Genomic DNA, 22,996 nt, shown 5'->3' with positions numbered 1-22,996 from the left:
AAATTTTCATTAATGTTTTTTTCTTAATATACTTATAGGTAATTCTTTTATGCTTCACTACACTTTTCAGTATGTTTTCTTTTATAATAAACTTGAAAAAATACATTTTATGCCAACATGACTTGATAGAAATTAAGGCAGAAATTCGGAATAGGTTAAAATTTATAACTGATTATACTGCAGCACGTATGAAATATTAATTAAGCCTATTGTGATGTGACAAAAATTTAGATTTACCTTATTTTACTTAGTTCTGAATACCTTCTAACTAGAAATTACTTTTCAAAGCTTAACCAATGTCAATTTTACATTCAGAAATGAAGTCAAATGTTTACTACAATGTCAATATTTTGACCTACCAAAAGTAAAAATATTTTATTTTTTAATCTAAAAAATCCCATGCGAAAGTCCCAAAGGTGCCTTTCATGTTTAAGCTTTAATTAGTAACCACTTTGGTCTCTGACACACATTACGCAGATATTGAAGTGTTAATATTACTGCAGCTTGATTACAAAAGGCAATGATTAATTTTAAAGCAGAGAAAAAAGATATGCCCTGATTACAAAGGAATGATTAAGGCGGAATGTCAGACATTGCACATTTATAGCACTCTTGCCATCATCCAAAGGATAAGACTTTGCAAAAGTCTATATTTAGAACCACGGGTACTTTAGTACTTGGGGACACTGGGTGTTTGTGTCTTGGAGCCTGAGCACCTCAGCTCTTTTAAGGCCTAAAGTCTTCTTTGGTCCACGCACGGAAAACTACCCTGACTGTCTCAGGGGCCCAACCAGCCACCATAGTTGGAAGTTCTCGCGAGGCCAGAACGAGAGCTCTGGCCACAGCCCTCCCGAAGGTTTCCCGCCCTAGCAGTGTTGGCAGGTGCCATTTTGCTAAGAGACTGAGAACTTTGAAGGTCTCGGACCAAAGAAGTGAGGGCCCTGGGAGGAAAAGACTGGCCACAGGAAGGGCTGCTGGCCAGACGCGCTTGAGACTTGCATGAGGGCGTGGGGTGGGGGACGGGAACCGGGACATGCAAACTGCCAGCGGGGAAACGGAGGCCCGTGGGCGGCTCCCGCCTCAGGGCCTAGACCGTGGCCCGCGTGGGGCCGCGGCTTGGCGTGGGCAGGGACGCGAGTTGGAGGCAGGTCCAGCTGGAAACCGGCTAGAAGAAGCCGTCCTTATTGTCTTTCCAGGATCCTCAGACTCGGTTATAAAATATTCAGCAGCCAGAGAAGGATTCGCGGGAGGCCAGGCCCGAGATGAGCCTGGAGTCCCTGTTTCAGCACATCATCTTCAGCGAGCATCAGGCCGAGGAGAGTCGTCGGGTGATGCGAGAAGGTCGGGTGTTTTTGCCCTTCGCTCAGAGCTTTTTGTCTTCTCCAGCTGGGAGCTTGGAGGACGTAAATAGCCTATGGTAGTGATCAGAGCCCTTAGGGGAATCTGTCTTTCTCCTTGAGGGAAAGACAGCTGGAAAGTGGCCTACCAAATGCTCCTGGAATGGGGACCTAAGAAAGATTGATGTGTCTAAAGATTTCATTTCTATTGCAGTAAGGTCAGAAATAACCAGATGTCGTGAAAAAATTAAGAAAGCAACAGAGGAGCTGAATGAAGAGAAAATCAAATTGGAATCTAAGGTATTGATGTGGACAGCATGCTAATTATCACTTGATAAAGCTGGATTGGGGGCAGGGATATTTCACTATCTAACAAACTTGTCCTTCAACCAGGAATCTCTTGACTTTCTGTGTCAGTTTGCTGTCATCCAGTAATATTTAAAAGTTCTGAATCTGGTGATAACCTTCGGTTCTAATATGTACTTTCCCCAAAGAAACCAGTTTAAGTAATGAAGAATTCATCATTCACTTCATGGGATGGTTAAGGTTTTAAAGGAGCACGGTGTCTTTGGAAGAATAAGTAGTCAGTTTAGTATATAAATTAGGAATAATAAATAATTGAAGTGTGCTATGTCGATCTAATGGATTGAGCATAATTTTCACGGGTCTTCTTTTGTTTTTCAGTTCTTTGGGGGCATGTCTTTCATCCAAAAGTACACTGCTAGCATTTATCTTTTTGCTGCAGCATTTGTAAAGTTCTGTTATTTTAAATTGGAGTGAGAGTCCAATGGCTCCTTGAAGGATTTTGAAGAGTGGATAAAGTTTTGGAGAGGCAGACAAAAGAAGTAGAGAAAACATCTCTTGAGTCTGCCTGAGTCCTATTGGGAGAGAAATCTAGTCAAAAGTAGAGGACTGCTATCTGGGAATAGGAGGAAACTCTTACAAGTTCATAATCAGGGAGAGGTGATAAAAATGGTTTTGAGAGGATCTATCTGAAGTCTGATTTGGCAGATGGGAATAGATTGTTAGGAAGCTGAAAATGTCATTTAAGTATGTTGCAATGAAGCCTCACTATGGGTCGAAGAAGATACTAATTCAAAAATATTTATTCAACACCTAATGATGAACTAAGCAAATTGTGCAATGGGACATCTGAGCAAGTGTTTGCTTTACATATATCTAGTCTAACTTATATTGTGAGGAATTTTCAGTTTTCTTTCTGGATAATATGATCCTAAACCTTCTCCACTTGGTGAGCTTCAGCTTTTCTTTCCATATCCTGCTCAAACATCGCCTCCCTGGACGATATGGTAAAATTCTATTAAATAACAATACATGCTTTTGATGGTATCCCCCATTATTTTGTGAGCAATAGATTTAGAATTTTTTTACCCATGTTTTTTCTTATGTCCATTGCCTAGCATATAGTATACATTAGTGTGTTTAATGAATTAGTGAATATGAGTTGTGTGGTAGATAATAGGGAAAGTGCTGTGTTTTTGTTGAACTGACAAAAATTATATCTATTTATAGTTACCTTGTGATGTTTCTATACAGGTATACATTTTGTAATGCTCAAATCAGGATAAGCATGTCTATTCCTCAAATATTATAATTTCTTTGTAGTAAAAAGATTAAAAAATCATCTACAGAAAAGATACTCTGTACATTATCTTTTGAAATACACTGTACACTGTTATCTATAGTCACCCTTTTTTGCAATAGAATGCCAGGACTTAGTTCTCCTAATTGTAACTAAGTACTGTTGACCACCATTTCTCCTTCCCTCTACCCCACCCCATTATGAGAAACTACCTCTAACTTAAAAATTCAGAACTATTATTTGGTGACACCCTACCTCCTGTTTGGCCTATGAATAGATAAATTAGCTGTTACTGACAGTACTAAGAGCTGGTGTGATGAGCAAAGCATAAACAGTGTTATTATGCTGGTTTTCTTTTCCTTGAAAAAGAATTAAGATACAACTTCTAAGTAACCAGAAGCTAATATAAGTAATAGGCAAAGTATATATAACTAGGTCATGCATAGTAAATAGTGCACGTATAGGTGGGCACTGTTCTAGATACTTCACCTGTATTAACGCCTTTAATCTTAACTAGAGTCCTGTGATGAGGCACCATCATTATCCCTCTTTTAAAGGCAAGGAAGTCAAAAGGTTAAATGTCTTGTTCATGGTATATAGTTTAAAAACAAACTACTGTAATAAAAGTAACAGTTCAGTAATGACAGCATATTTTATTAAAACAGATTTTTTTAGTTCATCTTAAAATTTTTTCTTCATGACATATAATAATACATCTGAAGCTTTGCATTGGAGACAATATTTTTAAAAGGTCACCTATGTAAGTTTTTGTATAAAATGCATTTTTCCTAGATTGGCAAAGATATTGACCTGACAGATAACATTTTTTTTAAATAAAAGGTTTGTTTTTGTAACATTTTCTTTGTAAAAAAATTACTCTTTGTAATATTTTCTGTTAGGTACCTGTTTTCACGAAAAATGGAAATGTATATATATATATATTTGAAGAAAATGTTGAGTCAATTGTTAGTATTAGAGAGAAAACAGAGCACATCTCTAGCATTGTTTAGAAACATTTGCCAAAATTACTAATTAATATAGGCTCATAAATGTGCATTGCTTTTTAATCAGCTCATATACATGGATAATAATACAATTGAATCTAACTAATAAAATTAACATATAAGGGTCACAGTTCATACAACACTAATTTGTAATTGAAATAATTTGATTTATAATTATTGTCATGATGGTATGTGTGTGCATATAAAGATTTTAAAAGTGGAACTACAATTAAAATATAAATGACTAATGGAAGAACTAAAGAAGTAATCATAAATTGATTTCTTGTTTCTTTTATTCTCAGAGTTAATTATATGCCTGCCAATAACAATGAAAACATATTTACTTGAATATTTGACTTGGCATTTATTGACCCATTTGTCAAGTGGAAGCAACGTAAAGAGAAACTAGAACACAATTTGGATAAGGCAGTGCTTGAGCTATTGTACAGTTATACATTCAGAAGATATTTGGGCATTTATTTTGGAGGTTGCTTATGGTCAAAAAATGTATTTAAGATGTACAGTATTCATTTTTTTCTGTTCTGTAAAACTCAGGTAGCATGTAATTAGAACTTGAATGATAGCATTTGCCTTTCAGGGCTCGATGAGTCCTTTAAAATATATGGTTGTGAAAGTCTCAGATTATATAGTATGATTACTTTGTGAATTGGACAGCTACAGTATGCCTGGTTAGGTTTGGTAATATGAAAACAGAAAGATGAGAACATGCCTTGGATTTACATTAATGCTTACCAATATGCCCAAAGCTTCCAATAGTCAAGGAAAGGTTTTATAGAATTAATATTAGAGCAAACCAAAATTAAGGACTCAGAGAACAATTGTAGTTTTTTTTTTACAAGCATCTAAAAAAGAGTTTCTTCTATTTAAAAAAAAAAGCCATATAATTTGGGCATTTAATTTTTGTAAACAAATTATATGAAACCTCAGATAATACCATAACCCCTTAAGTAGGAGTAAATGGAGGAAAATCTGAGGCTATTTTATGAATAATTTGTTTATTCTTTCAGTTTTAACTTATTGCAGAAGTATAGCAATAATAAAATGTTTTATGAATTTTAAAGAGAAATTATATTGAAATAAAGACGAAACTTAAGGTGACTTTGTTTACTTCTTTACTTCAAAATGTGCACATTTCTTTTTTTTTAATTGGTTAAAGTTAGGAGCCTTCCAGAACAGCAGGCAAAGTCATATCCTTTAGTACTCTCTTACCTAATTAGGGAAAGAACAAAATCTCAAATTACCATCACTTATAATATTGAAATGGAGTCTTATAATTAAAGTGTTTTTTCCTTTCTAAATTTATTTTATTGAGGAACAATTTACATCCTGCCTAAATTTAATTTTATTATTAAATAAAAGTTTCTTAAAGGTCACGTGCAGTTGCTCATGCATGTAATCCCAGCTAGTTGGATGGTTGAGGCAGGAGAATGGCAAGGTTGAGATGAGACCAGCTTGGATGACTTAGACACTTTCTCAAAAAGTGAGAAAGGATTTGGATGTAGTAGTGGTGGTAGAGCACTCCTGAGTTCAATCCTCAGTGCTACAAAAAAAATTTTTTTTTCTTAAAAATATGAATGAAAGAAGGGCATTGTTTCTCCCCTCTAATTAACAACTTTTTAAAATGACATGAGTTATTTAGTCTTGACTTTAGAAAATAAAATGGAAATTCTGTTTTTCAAAATTTAATACATTCCTATATTTCCATGAATTGTGACCAATAAATTTTTTAATGTTTTTATTAGTGTGTTACAGTTGTACATAATAGTGGAGTTCATTTTGATATATTCATAAATGTATGTAATATAATTTGCTCCATTTCAATCCTCAGTACTTCCCCTTTTCCTCCCCTCTTCCTTTTTTAAAAAAAATCATTTATTTATTTTAATTAGTTGAAAGTGACAGTAGAATGCATTTTGATTCATTGTACGCAATTGCAGCACAGCTTTTAATTTTTTGATTATACACAATGTAGCATTGTACCACATGCGCAGTTATACATGTACCTAGGGTAATAATGTCCATCTCATTCCACCATCTTTCCTGCTCCCATACCTCCTCACCACCCCACTCTCCCCTTTGCCCAAAGTTTGTTCATTTTTCCCATGCCCCCCCTCCCCATTATGGAGATGGTTTTTTGCGATTGACTTACTTTGCTTAGTATGATATTCTCTAACTTTATCCATTTACCTGCAAATGCCAAAATTTTATTCTCTTTTAATGCTGAGTAATATTCCATTGTGTATATATACCACAGTTTCATTGCCCATTCATCTATTGAAGAGCATCTAGGCTGATTCTACAATTTAGCTATTATAAAATTGAGCTGTTATAAACATTGATGTGGCTGTGTCCCTGTAGTATGCTGTTTTTAAGTCCTTTGGGTATAGACCGAGGAGTGGGATATCTGGGTCAATAGGTAGTTCCATTCCAAGTTTTCTAAGGAATATCCATACTGCTTTCCAGATTGGCTGCACCAATTTGCATTCCCACCAGCAATATGGGTGTTCCATTTTCTTCACATTCTCACCAACACTTATTGTTGTTTGTGTTCTTCTTGATAACTGTCATTCTGACAGGAGATGAAATCTTAAAGTAGTTTTAATTTGCATTTCTCTAATTATTAGAGGCGTTGAACATTTTTTCATATATTTATTGATTGATTATATATCTTCTTCTGAGCAGTGTCTGTGCAGCTCCTTATCCCATTTGTTGATTGAGTTGTTTGGTTTTTGATGTTAGCTTTTTGAGTTCTTTATATATCCTCGAGATTAGTGCTCTATCTGACATGCATGGGGCAAAAATTTGCTCCCAAAATGTAGGCTCTCTCTTCACCTCATTGTTTCTTTGACTGAGAAGAGGCTTTTTAGTTTGAATCCATCCCATTCATCAATTCTGGATTTTATTTCCTGTGCTTTAAGAGTCTTGTTAAGGAAGTCGAGATCTAATATGACATGATGAAGATTTGGGCCTACTTTTCCTCTATTAGGCGCAGGGTTTCTGGTCTAATTCCTAGGTCCTTGATCCACTTTGAGTTGAGTTTTAATGCATGATGAGAGATAGGTGTTTAGTTTCATTTTGCTGCATATGGATTTCTAGTTTTCCCAGGACCATTTGTTGATGAGGCTATCTTTTCTCCAGTGTATGTTTTGGGTACCTTTGTCTAGTATGCAATAACTGTATTTATGTGGCTTTGTCTCTGTGTTTTCTATTCTGTACCATTTGTCTACATGTCTATTTTGGTGCCAATACCATGCTGTTTTGTTACTATAGTGTTGTAATACAGTTTAAGTTCTGGTATTGTGATGCCTCATGCTTTGCTAAACCCAAGGCCATCATCATTTTAAATGGAGAAAAATTGGAAGCATTCCCTCTAAAAACTGGAACAAGACAGCGATGCCTCTTTCAATATAATCTTGAAACTCTAGCCAGAGCAATTAGACAGATGAAGGAAATTAAAGTGATACAAATAGAAGAGGAAGAACTCAAACTAATCAGTATTTTCTGAGACCTGATTCTGTACTTAGAGGATCCAAAAACACTTCACCAGAAAACTTCTAGAATTAATAAAAGAATTCAGCAAAGTAGCAGGATAAATCAATACCCATAAATTAATACATTTCAGTACATCAGTGGTAAATCCTTTGAAAGAGAAATTAGGAAAACCACTCTATTCGCAGTAGTCTCAAAAAGAAAAATAAACAAACAAACTTGGGGATCAACAAAAGCGGTGAAAGACCTCTACAATGAAAACTTCAGAAAATAATTGAACAAGACCTTAGCAGATAGAAAGATCTCCCATGCTCTTGGATAGGCAAAATTAATATTGTCATAATAAAATGGCCATACTACCTAAAGTGCTATACAGATTCAGTGCAATTCCAGTTAAAATCCCAACATCTTTCCTTATAGAAAAAGCAATCATGAAATTCATTTGGAAAACATAGAGTCCTCTCCTTCATTTCCTCCTCCCTTCCCTCAATCCCCTTTTCTATTCTACTAGTCTTCCTTCTATTTATTTATTACATTTTTATTTGGTATATTATGTTACATGTAAAATTGGAATTCATTGTAATATACTCATACATGCACATAACATAATTTGGTCAGTTTCATTCCCTAGTTTCTCCCTTTTGCCATCCTCCTGCCTCCCCTTCTATCAATATCTATTACTCCAACCTTTCCTTTTATTTTCATGAGATTCCTTTTCTTATTATTCCGTATTTCTCTATAGTTTCTGCATGTGAACCTTTGACTTTCTGAGTCTGGCTTAGTTTACTTAGCATTATGTTCTCCAGTTCATCCATTTACCAGAAAATGGCATAATTTCATGCTGAATAAAACTCCATGTGTATGTGTACCGCATTTTCTCCATCCATTTGTTTATTATTGATGGACACCTAGGCTAGTTCCATAATTTGGCTGTTGTGAATTGCACCACCATAAGCATTGGTTTGCATTTGTGACTATAGTGTGCTGATTTTAGTTTGGAGGGATAAATATCAAGGAGTGGGATAGGTGCATCATATGGTGGTTCTATTTCTAGTTTTTTGAGGATCTCCATATTACTTTCCAAAGTGGTTGTACTAATTTTCACTACTACCAACAGTGCATGAGTGTATCTTTTCCCCCATATCCTTGTCTTCAATTATTGTTACTTGTGTTCTTGATGATTGCCATTCTAATTGGAGTGAGATGAACTCTCAGTATAGTTTTGGTTTTCCTTGCTCTGATTGCTAAGGATGTTAACATTTTTTTCATACATTTGTTGACCAGTTTGTATTTCTTCACTTGAAAATGTCTGTTTAGATCATTTGCCCATTTATTGATTTTTTTGGTGTTAAATTTTTTGAAATTTTTAACATATTCTGGATATTAATCTCCTAATGGAAGAGTTGCAGGTAGAGATATTCTCCCGTTCTTTAGGCTTTCTCTTCATACTCTTAATTGTTTCATTGGCTGTACAGAAGCCTTTTAATTTGAGGCTATCTCACTTATGGACTCTGAGTTTTATTTCTTGAGCATTAGGGGTCTTGTTAAGGAAGTTGGTGTCTGCACCAGAGTGTTGACCCTATGACTTTCTTCCTAGCATTTGCACTGTTTCTGGTCTAATTCAACGTGACCAAGAAAATTTGGGGCATAGTCATACTTTATTGCTTATAATCTTTAAGTCTCCTTTACTGAATTCCTTTAAGCCACTTGACTTTAAAACATTGAAAGTATGTAGGATGGTAAAAGGAGAATGGGATCCAGAGTACAAGGTAAGAATTGGCCTTAGACAAGAGGAGGGATGTCTTTTGTGTTTTAAAAACTAAAACTAAATAACTAAATTCTTATTATGGATGAGAGCTTATCCTAAGCAGTTTAAAGATTATATCAATTTTTATAAGAAAACCCTGTGCAGTTGACATTAAGAAAATTTAAAACTCAGAGAAATTAAGTTACTTGTTTGAGGTCACATAAGTGGTAAGTAATAGATCCAAGGTTTGAATTTGTACTGGTTGACTACTCTGTGAACTTGCCTTAACCCGTTCATTATACTGTAGTGTAAAAGGAGGGAAAGAAGGAAAGATGAAAGCAGATGAAGTGGAGGCTGAGGCTGGGCTTAGCAGTAGAGCACTTGCCTGGCATGTGTGAGGCACTGGGTTTGAATCTTAGCACTGTGCATGAATGAATAAAAAATAAAGGTCTCTCAACAACTACAAAAATATTTAAAAAAGAAGAAAGTAGATGAAGGGAAGTTTGAAGACTCAGTGACAGGAAACTGAAGGCATGATTTACTCAAAGTTGTCCTTTACTTCATTGTGTCAAATTTTCTTAGTATGTGTCATGTGTGTTTAAAGAAGTTATTAATAGGAATGTGCCATTTCATTGTTGCTTTGCTTTACCAGTTGAGTACCCTTATGTAAGCAAGAGAATACTGTTCTTTTGGAAAGATTTCCCTGTAATATGACTACTCATCACTAAAGATCAATTAGGTTGGGATGAATATATTGTCCTTTCTGTGGGAGGACTAAAAGTCACAGAAAGCACTTCTTTGAAAGGAGGCTCTTTTCAGCTTAGTATTATCTTGGTTGCAAGTAACAGAAATTCAGTTCAAAACGGCTTAAATTATCTAGGGAAATGAATTGATTTATGTAATTGAAGTTCTAACTTTTGATTTGACAGTTTTGTAAGTTGTAAATGCATCAGGTTGCTTTTGACAGAAATCTGGCCATGGTGGCTTTACAAAATAAGGGTTAATTTTTTTTCTCATATAATGGGGAGTCTGAAAGTGTGCAATCCAGGGCCATTAAAGCTGCTCAAAGAAATCCTAAAAGACCCTAGCATTTTTTTTTTAACCATCCCGTAGCATGTGACTTTCTTCCTTAAAGTCACATGTACTGTTCTAGTGCTAGGCATCATATCTGAAATCCAGCTGGAAAAAGAAGAAGGACTAAAATAAAAAGCTTTTCCTCAAACAGCCTTATATTGTTTTAGGGGAAGGGAATTCCTCCCCAGGGACTTAAGGCCTGTGTCTCAAAAATTAGGATTTTCCTATATAATCTACATTGGCAGTGGATTCTGGGAATGTATTTTTTAACTGTGAGAATATTATTGCACTGAGCAAAACAGGAATTTTATTACTAAAGTAGAATAATGTGCCCTTGTGAAATAATTTACTGCCAACTCCTAAGGTCACATGCCTTTTTTGTTCGAAACCAGAGAGAGAATGTTGTTTCCAGAAACTTTCTTTGAAAAGCAAGAAAGTTTCTTCCTCAGACCCTCAACAGGTAACTTGTCTTTCCCATCTCATTTTTCACAAATTGTGACTTGTGACTACCCTGTGGACCAGTAACTGTGGTTTTCCAAATCCACTGGACTAATGGAATGGTGCAGGTTTCTGGATTAACTAGTTACCAAGGAAAGGAGGAATGCATGTCAGGGAGGCCACCATGGTGTCTGCAAGCAAGTTTTCATCATTAAAGTCAGAGTGGTTATGTAGAGAGTGCCTGTGGTCGGTTGAAGTATTTCAGGTTAATTATTGATTATGTTTTATCATTTACTCTTGGTATGATTTATGACATGACAGAATATAATGCAAGATTTCCCCCTGTACATTTTCCCCCCACTGAAGGAGTTATGCTCAAGTCTTTAAAAAGCCTTTCAAACTATAAAATGCACTTTAAATTCTTTTATTTTGGACAATAACTCAATTAATGGTAGTTTCAAATGCTTGGAAAAATCACTTGATTAAATGGGTAAAAGGGGAGGCAGAGACATTTAATGGACTTATTTATTATTCCTAGGAGTATGACCTCAGGGTTCCAAGTACTAGATGTCATTGTAAAAAAGTCACTTAATGATGACTTTAAAATAATTAATAAATCTCTAAAACAATGTTATTTTAAAAACCTATAGAAGTTGCATAAGTTTGGTATCATTTAAATATATGCAAGCAAAAACATATCTTGCAAGGGACATATAAATATAGTAAAAGTCTAATGACATGCATGGGGATGATAAATAGCCCATCAAGATAGTGATTATCTCTCTTAGTGGTGGAAGATAACTGTAATCAGGGAAGGGTACACAGGGCACTTAAGCTACATATAATGCTTTTTTTTCCTTAAGCTCCGGGTGGGGACACAGCTGCTAGGTCACTTTACAAAATAAAAATACATTTGAGAAGCTACAAAGCAGACTAAAAATTACTACATAATTCTAAAACATTGTCTTTATCACAAAAGAAACCCTCTATTTATTAACAGTTACTCTTCTATGTCCCTGTCCCAACATTCAAAAATTGATACATTTTTTTTATATTTGGGCATGTCATAAATAGAATTATAATGTATGTGATCTTTAGTAACTGACTTCTTTCACTTAGCATATTTTCAAAGTTATTTATGTTGTAGAATATTATTGATATCTTATTCCTTCTTATGATTGAAACTATTTTACTGTATATGTAAACCACATTCTGTGTATCAGTTCATCAATTGAACATTTGGGTTTTTCTCACTCTTTAGCTACTATGAACAGTGTTTTTAGCTGCTGTGAACACTTATGTTTAAGCATTTGTCTGAACATACATTGTATTGCTAGGTCAAATGGTAACCCAGGTTAATGTTGTTTAGAAAATGCCAGACTGTTTCCACAGTTGCTCCATTATTTTTCATTCTCATCAGCAGTATATGAGGGTTCCAGAGTCTCTATATCCTTAACAACACTTATTCTCTGTTTTTTTAAAAGATATCTTAGTGGGTGTGAAGTGATATCTTATTGTGGATTGAATTTCCAGGTCCCTAATGACACTGCTATTGAACATCTTTTCATGTGCTTATGGGCCATTTGGCTCATATATTCTAAACATGAATTCTTTGATTAATGGTCATGTTTATGATTACCATTCTTTTATGGGGAGACCTGGCCTCTGAGAAGTAGAAGCCTCCCTTCATAATAAGTGAGCTGAAATGACTACATTTCTAAATGAAGTGAAAAATATTATATATAGCATTTATTGGATGTCTTTTTCTCAACTTTGTTTTCATGCTTATAAGAAAATATAAATATGCTTATAAGAAAATATAATATTCTATTTCATGGCTCTAGCAATTTAGAGCAAATAAATACTATATAGCATTTCTATCTGTAAGGTATTTATAAATCACAAAAGTTGTGTACTTCCTGGCTTGAATCCACAAAGTGGAAAATCCACTGCACTGTTTCTAATTGTTAAATTTACCAGTGCCTCTGTTTCTTTATTTTTTAAGAGCTATTCTTAACAAATTGTTTAGCCTGAAATGTTAGAAATGTTTTGAGCAGAAAAAAAAATGTTTTCCTTTCCAGGAACTGACGGAACGATTCTTTAATTAAAGAACAGTAAATTTGTGGCTCAGTATGCAGAAAGCATGAGATTAAATTTTAGTTTGCTAGTCTCATAAAGCTGTATAGTACAAAAGAATGCTTTTTTAAAAAGTTTCCTTTGTGATTTATGATTTCTTAGAAAATCAATTAACTGTGATTTTCACTTCTAAATATCTCCAATCACACATTGGATAATCATTCATTGTACAAACATTCATTAAACAACCTCTAAATCGCACCATGAATAATTGGCAAATAAATTATATAACACCTTTCTTACTCTAGTAAGAGAATTGACATCAAGCAACTTCAACAATATAAAACTAACTAAACTCAAGATTTTTGAGGTTTTCATTTTTAAAAGTTTATAATCAGTTTTAATTTTCTAACTCTATAAAGAAAGTCTTATCACATTTGTCATAAATAATTATCCAGAACTTGGAAATTGACAAAAAGAGAGTGTCCTTCAAGTATCATATTGAGCATTATCCACTAGCCACCTGTTTTGGGATAATATGATTTTCTAAGGATGTGTACCTTTGTAAGAGCTTCTTTTGTTCTTGCATATACCAACCATTCTTTTATGGTTTTTGCACTTGCTATTTCCTGTACCTGAAATATTTATTCCCTCAACTATTATTGTGTAATTCATACCCACTTTATTTAGGTCTCTCTTGGTAGAGTGTTATGGGTTGGGTCTGAAATGTCTTCCCAAAACTCATGTGCTGAAGGCTTGACCCTCAATGTATCAGTGTTCAGAGGTGGGGCCGTGGGAGGTAGATTGGATCATAAGGATTTTAATGTCATCAGTAGATTAATCCATTGAAACATTCATAGATAAAAAGGATTTGGGGGAACTTTAGGAGGTAGGGCCAAGTTGTAGCAAATAAGTTACTACTTCCTGGCCACCATGAGGTAAGCAGGCTGCTCCACTGTGTATTCTCTACTATGATGTTTTGCCTTGCCACAGGCCCTGAAACAATGGAGCCAAGTAACCATAAACTGAAACCTCTCAAGCCGTGAGACGTTTAATAAAAATAATTATTTTCTTCCTTTTAAGCTTTTTTTTTTTTTTTAGGTATTTTGTTATACCAGTGGAAAGTTGACTTATACAGTAGTGACCAGCTAACATCATAGTCAGTGCTAACATCACATGGGCCCCATGAAAATCTTGGTGGTTAGTTACCCTAGGTCTCTCCTTAGTTGCCACCTTAGAGCATTGTTTGTTTAAGTGTTTTCTCTGCTTCTTTCTTTATTTTATTTAATTTTATTTATTTATATGTGGTGCTGAGGATCAAACCCAGGGCCTCACATGTGCTAGGTGAGCCACAACCCCAGCCCAGAGCATTGGTTCTTTAAAGTGTAATGTTCAGATATGTAGGAGTCTCCAAGATACTTTCAGGGATTGTGTGAGGTTATACTGTTTTTATATTAGTGCAGAGACATCACTTTCCATTTTCATTGTGCTAATGTGTATCTTGGTATTATAAAAGCAAAGGTGAATAAAACTGTTAGCACTTTGGCACAAAGTAAGGTAATGGCACAAAACTATACTAGTAGTCACTGTATTTTTCACTCACTCATTGTATTATGTACTCACACTAAGAAAATGAAAATTACTAGATTCACCTGTATGTTCTGCAGTTTCAGTTTTGTTATTTAATGTTTTCTGAAAGCTTAAATTGTGTTGCTCCTAACCCCATTTCTGCCTTCCTTTGTATTTCATCTTATTATATTTTTATATTTATTATGTCTTTCTTGCAGTTACTCTTTGAAATGGTTTTTAATTGTTGATAAACTTTTATTTTATTAATTTATTTATATGCATTGCTGAGAATCAAACCCAATGCCTCACACATGTGAGTCAAGAGCTCTATCACTGAGTCACAACCCCTGCCCCTTGCTCTTACTTTATATTGGATGTACCTTTGTTTGCATCCTCTTGATTAGCAAAAAAAGAAAAAGAAGGACATCCCACAGTAAAATTATGGAGGTATACTAATCTCTTTCTCTGAAAGCATTAGATAATTCTTTTTCTCTTCTGTTAACGATTTTTCATAGGGTTTATGGTATTGTCCTGTAAGATCAGTTCAGAACACTAAAGAAAGAAATTGAACAAGTCCTCAGAAGACGAAAAAATCTCCTATGTTCTTGGATAGGCAGAATTAATATTGTCAAGATCACTGTCTTACCAAAAGTACTATATAGATTGTAAACAATCCCTATTAAAATTCCAACGACATTTTTCATAGAAATAGAAAAAGCAGTCATGAAATTCATTTGGAAGAATAAAACCCTGAATAGCCAAAACAATCCTTAGCAAGAAAAGTGATGCTGGAGGCATCACAATACCAGACCTTAAATTATACTACACAGCTATAATATCAAAAACGGGATGGTATTGGCACCAAGGAGACATGAATGCCAATGGAACAGAATAGAAGACACAGAGACAAACCCGCATAAATACAGTTATCTTTTACTAGACAAAGGCACCATAAACATACATTGGAGAAAAGATAGCCTCTTCAACAAATGGTGCTGGAAAAACGGAAATCCATATGTAGTAGAATGAATTTGAATTTGTATCTCATCCTGCACGAATCAAGTGGATCAAGGACATAGGCAGAAACCCTACACCTACTAGAAGAAAAAGTAGGCCCAATTCTCCACCATGTCGGATTAGGAATTGACTTCCTCAATAAGACTCCCTAAAGTTGGGGCCGGAGTTGTGGCTCAGTGTTAGAGCTCTCGCCTTACATGCATGAGGCACTGAGTTCGATTGCTGGCACCACATAAAAATTAACAATAAAATAAAGGCATTGTGTCCATCTACAACTAAAACACTTAATAAAACTCCTAAAGTGCAAGAAGTAAAATCAAGAATCAGTAAATGGAATGTTATCAAAACTAAAAATCTTCACAGCAAAGGAAATAATCAAGAACAAGAGCATAAAGAGAGAGCCTACAGAATGGGAGAAAAATCTTTACCACCTGCACCTCAGACAAAGCATTAATTTTTAGGATATACAAAGAACTGAAAAAACTTAACTCAGTTTATTTCACAAATAATCCAATCAATAAATGGGCTAAGGAACTGAACAGGCATTTCAAAGAAGAAGAAATACAAATGGTCAGAAAACATGAAAAAAATGTTCAACATCTCTAGCAATTAGAGAAATGCAAGTCAAAACTACCCTGAGATTCCATCTCTCCCTGTCAGAATGGCAATTATCAAAAATACAAGCAACAATAAATATGGGTAAGGATGTGGGGAAAGAGGTTCATTTATATATTACTGGTGGGACTGCAAATTGGTGCAATCACTCTGGAAAGCAGTATGGAGATTCCTTAGAAAACTTGGAATGGAACCATTTGGCCCTTTATTTCACTCCTTGGTTTGCTGCTTCAATGTTTATAGCAGTTTATTTCACAATAGCCAAGCTATGGAACCAACCTAGATGCCCTACAACAGATGAATGGATAAAGAAAATGTGGTATGTATAAACACAATGGAATATTCCCTCATAAATATAAAATTATGGCATTTGCCAGTAAATGGATCAAACTGGAGAATACCATGCTAAGAGAAAGAAGCCAGTCCCCCAAACCCTGTTGATATATGGATGCTAACCCACAACAAGGGAGGGGAAGATTAGAAGTTCACTGGACTGTAGACAAAGAAGAATGAGGGGTAGGGAGGTGGGATAGCAATAGGAAAGACAGTAAAATGAATTGAACATATCTTTCCTATCCTCACATATGAATACACAACCAATGTAACTTCATGTCATGTAAAACCACAAAAATTGGATCCTAAAAGGAATAAGTAGTACTTATTCTATATATGTATATGTGTATATATATATATATATAATATTTGAAAATATAGTCTAATCTATATCTAGAAAGAACAAACAAAAAAATTAAAATATCAGCAATTCACACAAAAAGAAGTCTTTGCAAAGGCTGGAGGAAGGAATGTGTGAGCTATGTGAGGAATAACAAAAAAGCTAGTGAGACTAGAAAGGAGTGAGTGAGAAGAAGAATAGTTGGAGACATGCTGGAAAGAAATGTATATTTCTAATATGTTTATTTATTTATTTTTATTGTTGGTCGTTCAAAACATTACATAGTTCTTAATATATTTCACAGTTTGATTCAAGTGGGTTATGAACTCCCAATTTTACCCCGTATACAGATTGCTGTATCACATCAGTTACCCTTCCATTGATTTACATATTGCCATTCTAGTATCTGATGTATTCTGCTGTCTATCCTATTCTCTACTATCCCCCCTCCCCTCCCCTCCCCTCCCCTTTTCTCTCTCTACCCCCTCTACTGTAAATCATTTCTTCCACTTGTATTATCTTGTCTTACCCCTCCTTTCCTCTTATATGTAATTTTGTATAACCCTGAGGATCACCTTACATTTCCATGCGATTTCCCTTCTCACTCCCTTTCCCTCCCACCTCTCATCCCTGTTTAATGTTAATCTTCTCAAGCTCTTCGTCCCTACCCTGTCCTTGGTTACTCCCCTTATATCAAAGGAGTCATTTGGCATTTGTTTTTAAAAGATCGGCTAGCTTCACTTAGCATAATCTGCTCTAATGCCATCCATTTCCCTCCAAATTCTATGATTTTGTGATTTTTTAATGCAGAGTAATACTCCATTGTGTATAAATGCCACATATATTTTTATCCATTCATCTATTGAAGGGCATCTAGGTTGGTTCCACAATCTTGCTATCGTGAATTGTGCTGCTATGAACATCAATGTAGCAGTGTCCCTGTAGCATGGTCTTATTAGGTCTTTAGGGAATAGACCTAGAAGGGAAATAGCTGGGTCAAATGGTGGTTCCATTCCCAGCTTTCCAAGAAATCTCCATACTGCTTTCCAAATTGGCTGCACCAATTTGCAGTCCCACCAACAATGAACAAGTGTACCCTTTTCCCTGCATCCTCTCCAGCACTTGTTGTTGTTGGACTTCATGATGGCTGCCAATCTTACTGGAGTGAGATGGTATCTTAGGGTGGTTTTGATTTGCATTTCTCTGACTGCTAGCAATGGTGAGCATTTTTTCATGTACTTATTGATTGATTGTATGTCCTCCTCTGAGAAGTGTCTGTTCAGGTCCTTGGCCCATTTATTGATTGGGTTATTTGTTATCTTATTGTCTAATTTTTTTGAGTTCTTTGTATACTCTGGATATTAGGGCTCTATCTGACGTGTGTGGAGTAAAGATTTGTTCCCAGGATGTAGGCTCCCTGTTTATCTCTCTTATTGTTTCTTTTGCTGAGAAAAAACTTTTTAGTTTGAGTAAGTCCCATTTGTTGATTCTAGTTGTTAACTCTTGCGCTATAGGTGTCCTATTGAGGAATTTGGAGCCTGACCCCACAGTATGTAGATCATAGCCAGCTTTTTCTTCTATCTGATTTAATATCAAGCTCCTTGATCCATTTTGAGTTAACTTTTGTGCAAGGCGAGCGAAAGGGATTCAGATTCATTTTGATGCAAATGGATTTCCAGTTTTCTCAGCACCATTTGTTGAAGATGCTATCCTTCCTCCATTGTATGCCTTTAGCCCCTTTATCAAATATAAGATAGTTGTAGTTTTGTGGATTGGTTACTGTGTCCTCTATTCTGTACCATTGGTCCACCCGCCTGTTTTGGTACCAGTACCATGCTGTTTTTGTTATTATTGCTCTGTAGTATAGTTTGAAGTCTGGTATCGCTATACCACCTGATTCACACTTCCTGCTTAGCATTGTTTTTGCTATTCTGGGTCCTTTATTATTCCATATGAATTTCATGATTGTTTTATCTATTTCTACAAGAAATGCTGTTGGGATTTTGATTGGCATTGCATTGAACTTATAGAGAACTTTTGGTAATATCGCCATTTTGATGATGTTAGTTCTGCCTATCCATGAACAGGGTATCTTTTTCCATCTTCTAAGGTCTTCTTCTATATCTCTCTTTAGGGTTCTGTAGTTTTCATTGTAGTTTTCAAGTCTTTCACCTCTTTTGTTAGGTTGATTCCCAAGTATTTTATTTTTTGGGGGGATATTGTGAATGGAGTAGTTGTCCTCATTTCCGTTTCAGAGGATTTGTTGCTGATATACAGGAATGCATTTGATTTATGCGTGTTGATCTTATATCCTGCCACTTTGCTGAATTCATTTATTAGCTCTAATAGTTTCTTTGTAGACCCTTTTGGGTCTGCTAGGTATAGAATCATGTCATCTGCAAATAGTGATAATTTAAGTTCTTCTTTTCCTATTTTTATGCCTTTAATTTCTTTCGTCTGTCTAATTGCTCTGGCCAGTGTTTTAAGGACTATGTTGAACAGAAGTGGTGAGAGAGGGCATCCCTGTCTTGTACCAGATCTTAGAGGGAATGTCTTCAATTTTTCTCCATTCACAATGATGCTGGCCTGTGGCTTATCATAGATTGCTTTTACAATGTTGAGGTATGATCCTGTTATCCCTAATTTTTCTAGAGTTTTGAACATAAAGGGATGCTGTACTTTGTCGAATGCTTTTTCTGCATCTATCGAGATGATCATATGGTTCTTATTTTTAAGTCTATTGATGTGGTGAATAACATTTATTGATTTCCGTATATTGAACCTTCTAATATGTTTAAAATTATCTTCTGTGGTACAGTTTCCTAGGTACAGATCATGGGAAGACTAATAAACTATTTTAAGGACTAACATTTCCTAATATTGAATCTTTCTTACTGTATTATTCTTACTATGTCATAGTGAGTTATTATTTAAGCATTACATCTATGGTTTAGAAAAACAAAACAATAACCTCAAAACACTTAACATCTTCCATTTATATGATATTCATTGATGTACCCTAATGTTTAAAATGCCTTTTATCATGGTTGTAACAACCACATTTCTTTTCCTTAGTGTTATGATTTTAAGAATGTAAAATCCACACCTCCCTTTTTGTGTTTTCTTATTTAAAGTAGTTATGCTATTGGGAAAAGCATTTAATCAGCAAAATGTCAATTCCTCAAGGCTGAGATTATTTTTAACAACAGCCACAATAAACAACAAAGAGTAGCCCTATATTTTTGCTTACTTAGACCCAAACATTCATTTAAAATCCTCAGTCATTTTCAGTTTTCAAGTTCTTCTGTTAGAAAAACACCTCAAGGCACCCAGACTGAAGGAGTAGTGAAGAGTCACGAATCATGGCTTTGTTGAAAACTGACCTCCTTGACCAGATAAGTCAGCTCACTGGGAAAACTATAAGCTTTGTTTAAAAATCAGATTCCCAAGAGGAATAAAACAGGTAAAGGAAAAATATTGCTTAGAGAAGCAGAATTGACCAGAGAGTTGGCACTGCTATAAATTAAACTTTTCTAAAACAGCAATGTTTTCTGACAAAGCTTGGCCATTTGATTCTGGAATGCAACTTTAAGACTGAATGCCAATATTTCCTCTTCATTTCTAGTCAGAGGACAGAGGGAGATGAGAGAAATTTGTATTCTTGCCATTAGGAGCTTTCCACTATTTATATAGCTTATAGCCTCTTGGGATCTTTGGGTAACTTAGGAAATAGGATTAATAGTTTCTTAAGTTTCTACATACCATAAAAGAAATAGTTCGTTTACCATGAGCATGATAATACTTCAATTCAAACCTGATTCAGAGAAATATGTTTAGAATTATTTTCTGTAGTACAATTTCCTATCTCTTCTTTACTGATCCTCCCCATCCAGGTCATAAGGAGAGGTTTCTGAGGATATTCTGTGAAATGAGCTTATCTTGATCTCATCAGTATATTCAGGGTTATATTTTTACATTAAATTGTACACATTGGTAGGTCTAGTTTTTAAACACAGGACAGAGAAAAATAAGAAGTTAGTTGGGTTAACAGAAAGAAAAAAAAGGAATAAAATCAAACATTTAACAAATAGGTGACTATGAAAAGCTATTTTATTTACGAAGAGTTAATAACTTGTCAAAGAGGAATGGAAAAGATACAAATGTTTTTGTCCCTTTAGTTCTACTAAAATGTGAAGACCCTATACTAATAGTATTAGACCTTGTCTAACTTCTATCACCTTAAACTACTGATGTCCTCACTGTGTGAATCAGTAAATGGGAGGCATTTGTGGTACTTGCTCCTAATGACTTCATCTTTGCAAACTCTTGTCATTTTATTTTATGCTATACTTTTTTCCATACTTGCCAAGATATTTTTGTATTAAATGTTTTGATCATGATATATTTTAAAATTATTACTGTAACTTCTAGTTATTGACTCTTTAGGTCTTGATTGAGAGTCAAAAATGTAGAAGTAAAAGGTAAAGTCAAATATAGAAAGTCAAAATGAAGAAAGATTAATAGTAAAAATAAATCCAAAGAAGCAGACAGGTCTTCAAAATGGATAATTAACAAAATTTTAGAGAAGAGGAAAGTTATACCATTTTTATTAATCTTTTGAATAGCTGCTACTTTTTTAGTTTTTGGTATAGAGGTTTCATGTTTCAGGTTATGGTAAAATAGTACAGTTAAATGCCAATATGTCATATAACTTTATTGTTTGATATTCTTCCCTTTTAAGAAAGGACAGGAGTGCAGTGGAAATTTTTAGCTCTTAGTGTTGATTGCTGAAACAAAGCTTTTTAATTTATGAGCTTGTAACAAAGTGTTTTTGAATTTGAATCATAGGTTTGCTTAAGTTTCATTTAAAATATACTCATTTGATTTGTAGTATTTTCTTCGTTTTTAAATTTTGACAGGTCTTTTATAACATCTGTCAGCAACAGAATTAGAATTCAAGAATATTAATTTTGAAAGGCATAGTTCTTCAAATACCTCAGTAGATTAAACCATATTTTGTCTGTAGGCCAGTATTTGGTCTCTGAAGCATTTTTTTGGGCAATCATAGTTACTATATATTCATGTATATAACATACATATGTAGTAATATATATACACACACACGTACACATGTACAGTTCATTCCAACTTTAAAAATATGCCATCTCCTGAGATATCGTATATAAATTGTGTGTGTGTCTTCTTGTTTGTCCTTGCTTTCAATTTCTATATAATTTGATAGATTTAGTGTTTTCTAATTTTTGTCTTAGGTAAAATACTTCATTCTTTTTCCCCCAATTTTTAGAGTATTACCTTAATTCCTTTGTTCATGTATAGTGTTTCTGTCTAATCTTTCTATCCGATGTCTTTCTTAAAATAGGGTTGATCAGGATGATACCATGTACTGTAGGTGTAGGCAGATGTGCTGTGATCTAATATAAATGTAAGATCATATTTTCTATTTTATTTCAGCCACTTTTTAAAAAAATGCTGATATTTCTAAACCTTTTAGCCATAATATTTCAAAATGTCTTTTCAGCCAACTCTTTGCCTCTGGACTAGACTATTCCTAGATTCTTTACTATTCAATGTCTTCTGGGACACAGGTTTCACAACCTGCCTCTCACCTTGAGAAAGTTCTTATAACTAACATAAATCTTGCTTTCTGCAATTTAAGTTGAATTTATATCCTTTTTCTTTTCTCTGTAGAGATAGGAACAGCCCATCCAAAGTGATGCTTTCTTATGAGGGCCAATATTGAACACTGTAGAAAAACTATTTTTAGTCCAGCATCTTTTTTAGCTTTTACATATCAAAACTCCCTGATTTTCATCTCAATATTTGTCTCAGGAGATGCCACTTTTAAAAGTCTAAATAAAATAATAGTTATATATCTAATATTAATGTTTAATGTATCTTTTTCTGCTTAGAACCAAATGAGGTACTAAATTAAAAAATGAGTTCCTATGGGAAACAGGGAATGGGAAGGAAAAAGGAGAAGGGAAAATCTGTAGATTGAATACCTAAAGGGATGCTTTTCAGATTGTACCAGCTTAGCAGCATTGCTAATCAACTGTTGTAGGCTCTGAAAATAAAAATGCTGTTGAAAACTTTGCCAATAAAAGTTAAAATGAGTTCTCAAAATCTGAGGAATTTAACAGGTTTATGTTTTATTTTATGTAATTATAGTCATAGGATTGGGGTTTTGCCTGGGTTTTATAAAGTTTATCTGTTGTATAAATAATTTATTCCATCCATTATTAGTTGTAAGAATAGAAACTTATTCTTTAAAACAAGATGTCTTGAAGTCAAATTTCATTGTGTATAGTCAAA

The 22,996-nt window shown here is 34.5% G+C and overlaps 1 protein-coding gene across 3 annotated transcripts in view; it reads left to right on the top strand.

Annotated features, from left to right (window-relative positions):
- The first annotated feature begins 851 nt into the window (after window positions 1–851).
- Window positions 852–22,996, top strand: part of Ccdc172 (coiled-coil domain containing 172) — a 68,285-nt gene continuing 46,140 nt past the window's right edge. For 2 of the 3 annotated variants that reach the window (XM_078019910.1, XM_005320810.3), the window contains exons 1-3: window positions 864–932; window positions 1,197–1,341; window positions 1,552–1,637. In XM_078019910.1, coding sequence (XP_077876036.1) covers window positions 1,263–1,341; window positions 1,552–1,637 — 165 coding nt within the window. In that variant the 5' untranslated portion in view covers window positions 864–932; window positions 1,197–1,262. Of the gene's footprint in view, window positions 933–1,196; window positions 1,342–1,551; window positions 1,638–22,996 lie in introns of all 3 variants that reach the window. The other variant, XM_078019902.1, reaches the window with a different exon arrangement.

The sequence above is a fragment of the Ictidomys tridecemlineatus genome, chromosome 1, assembly GCF_052094955.1.
Source record: "Ictidomys tridecemlineatus isolate mIctTri1 chromosome 1, mIctTri1.hap1, whole genome shotgun sequence".
Classification (NCBI taxonomy): Eukaryota; Metazoa; Chordata; class Mammalia; order Rodentia; family Sciuridae; genus Ictidomys; species Ictidomys tridecemlineatus.
Note: the sequence above shows the minus strand (reverse complement) of the source record. Positions and strands in the feature narration are given on the sequence as shown.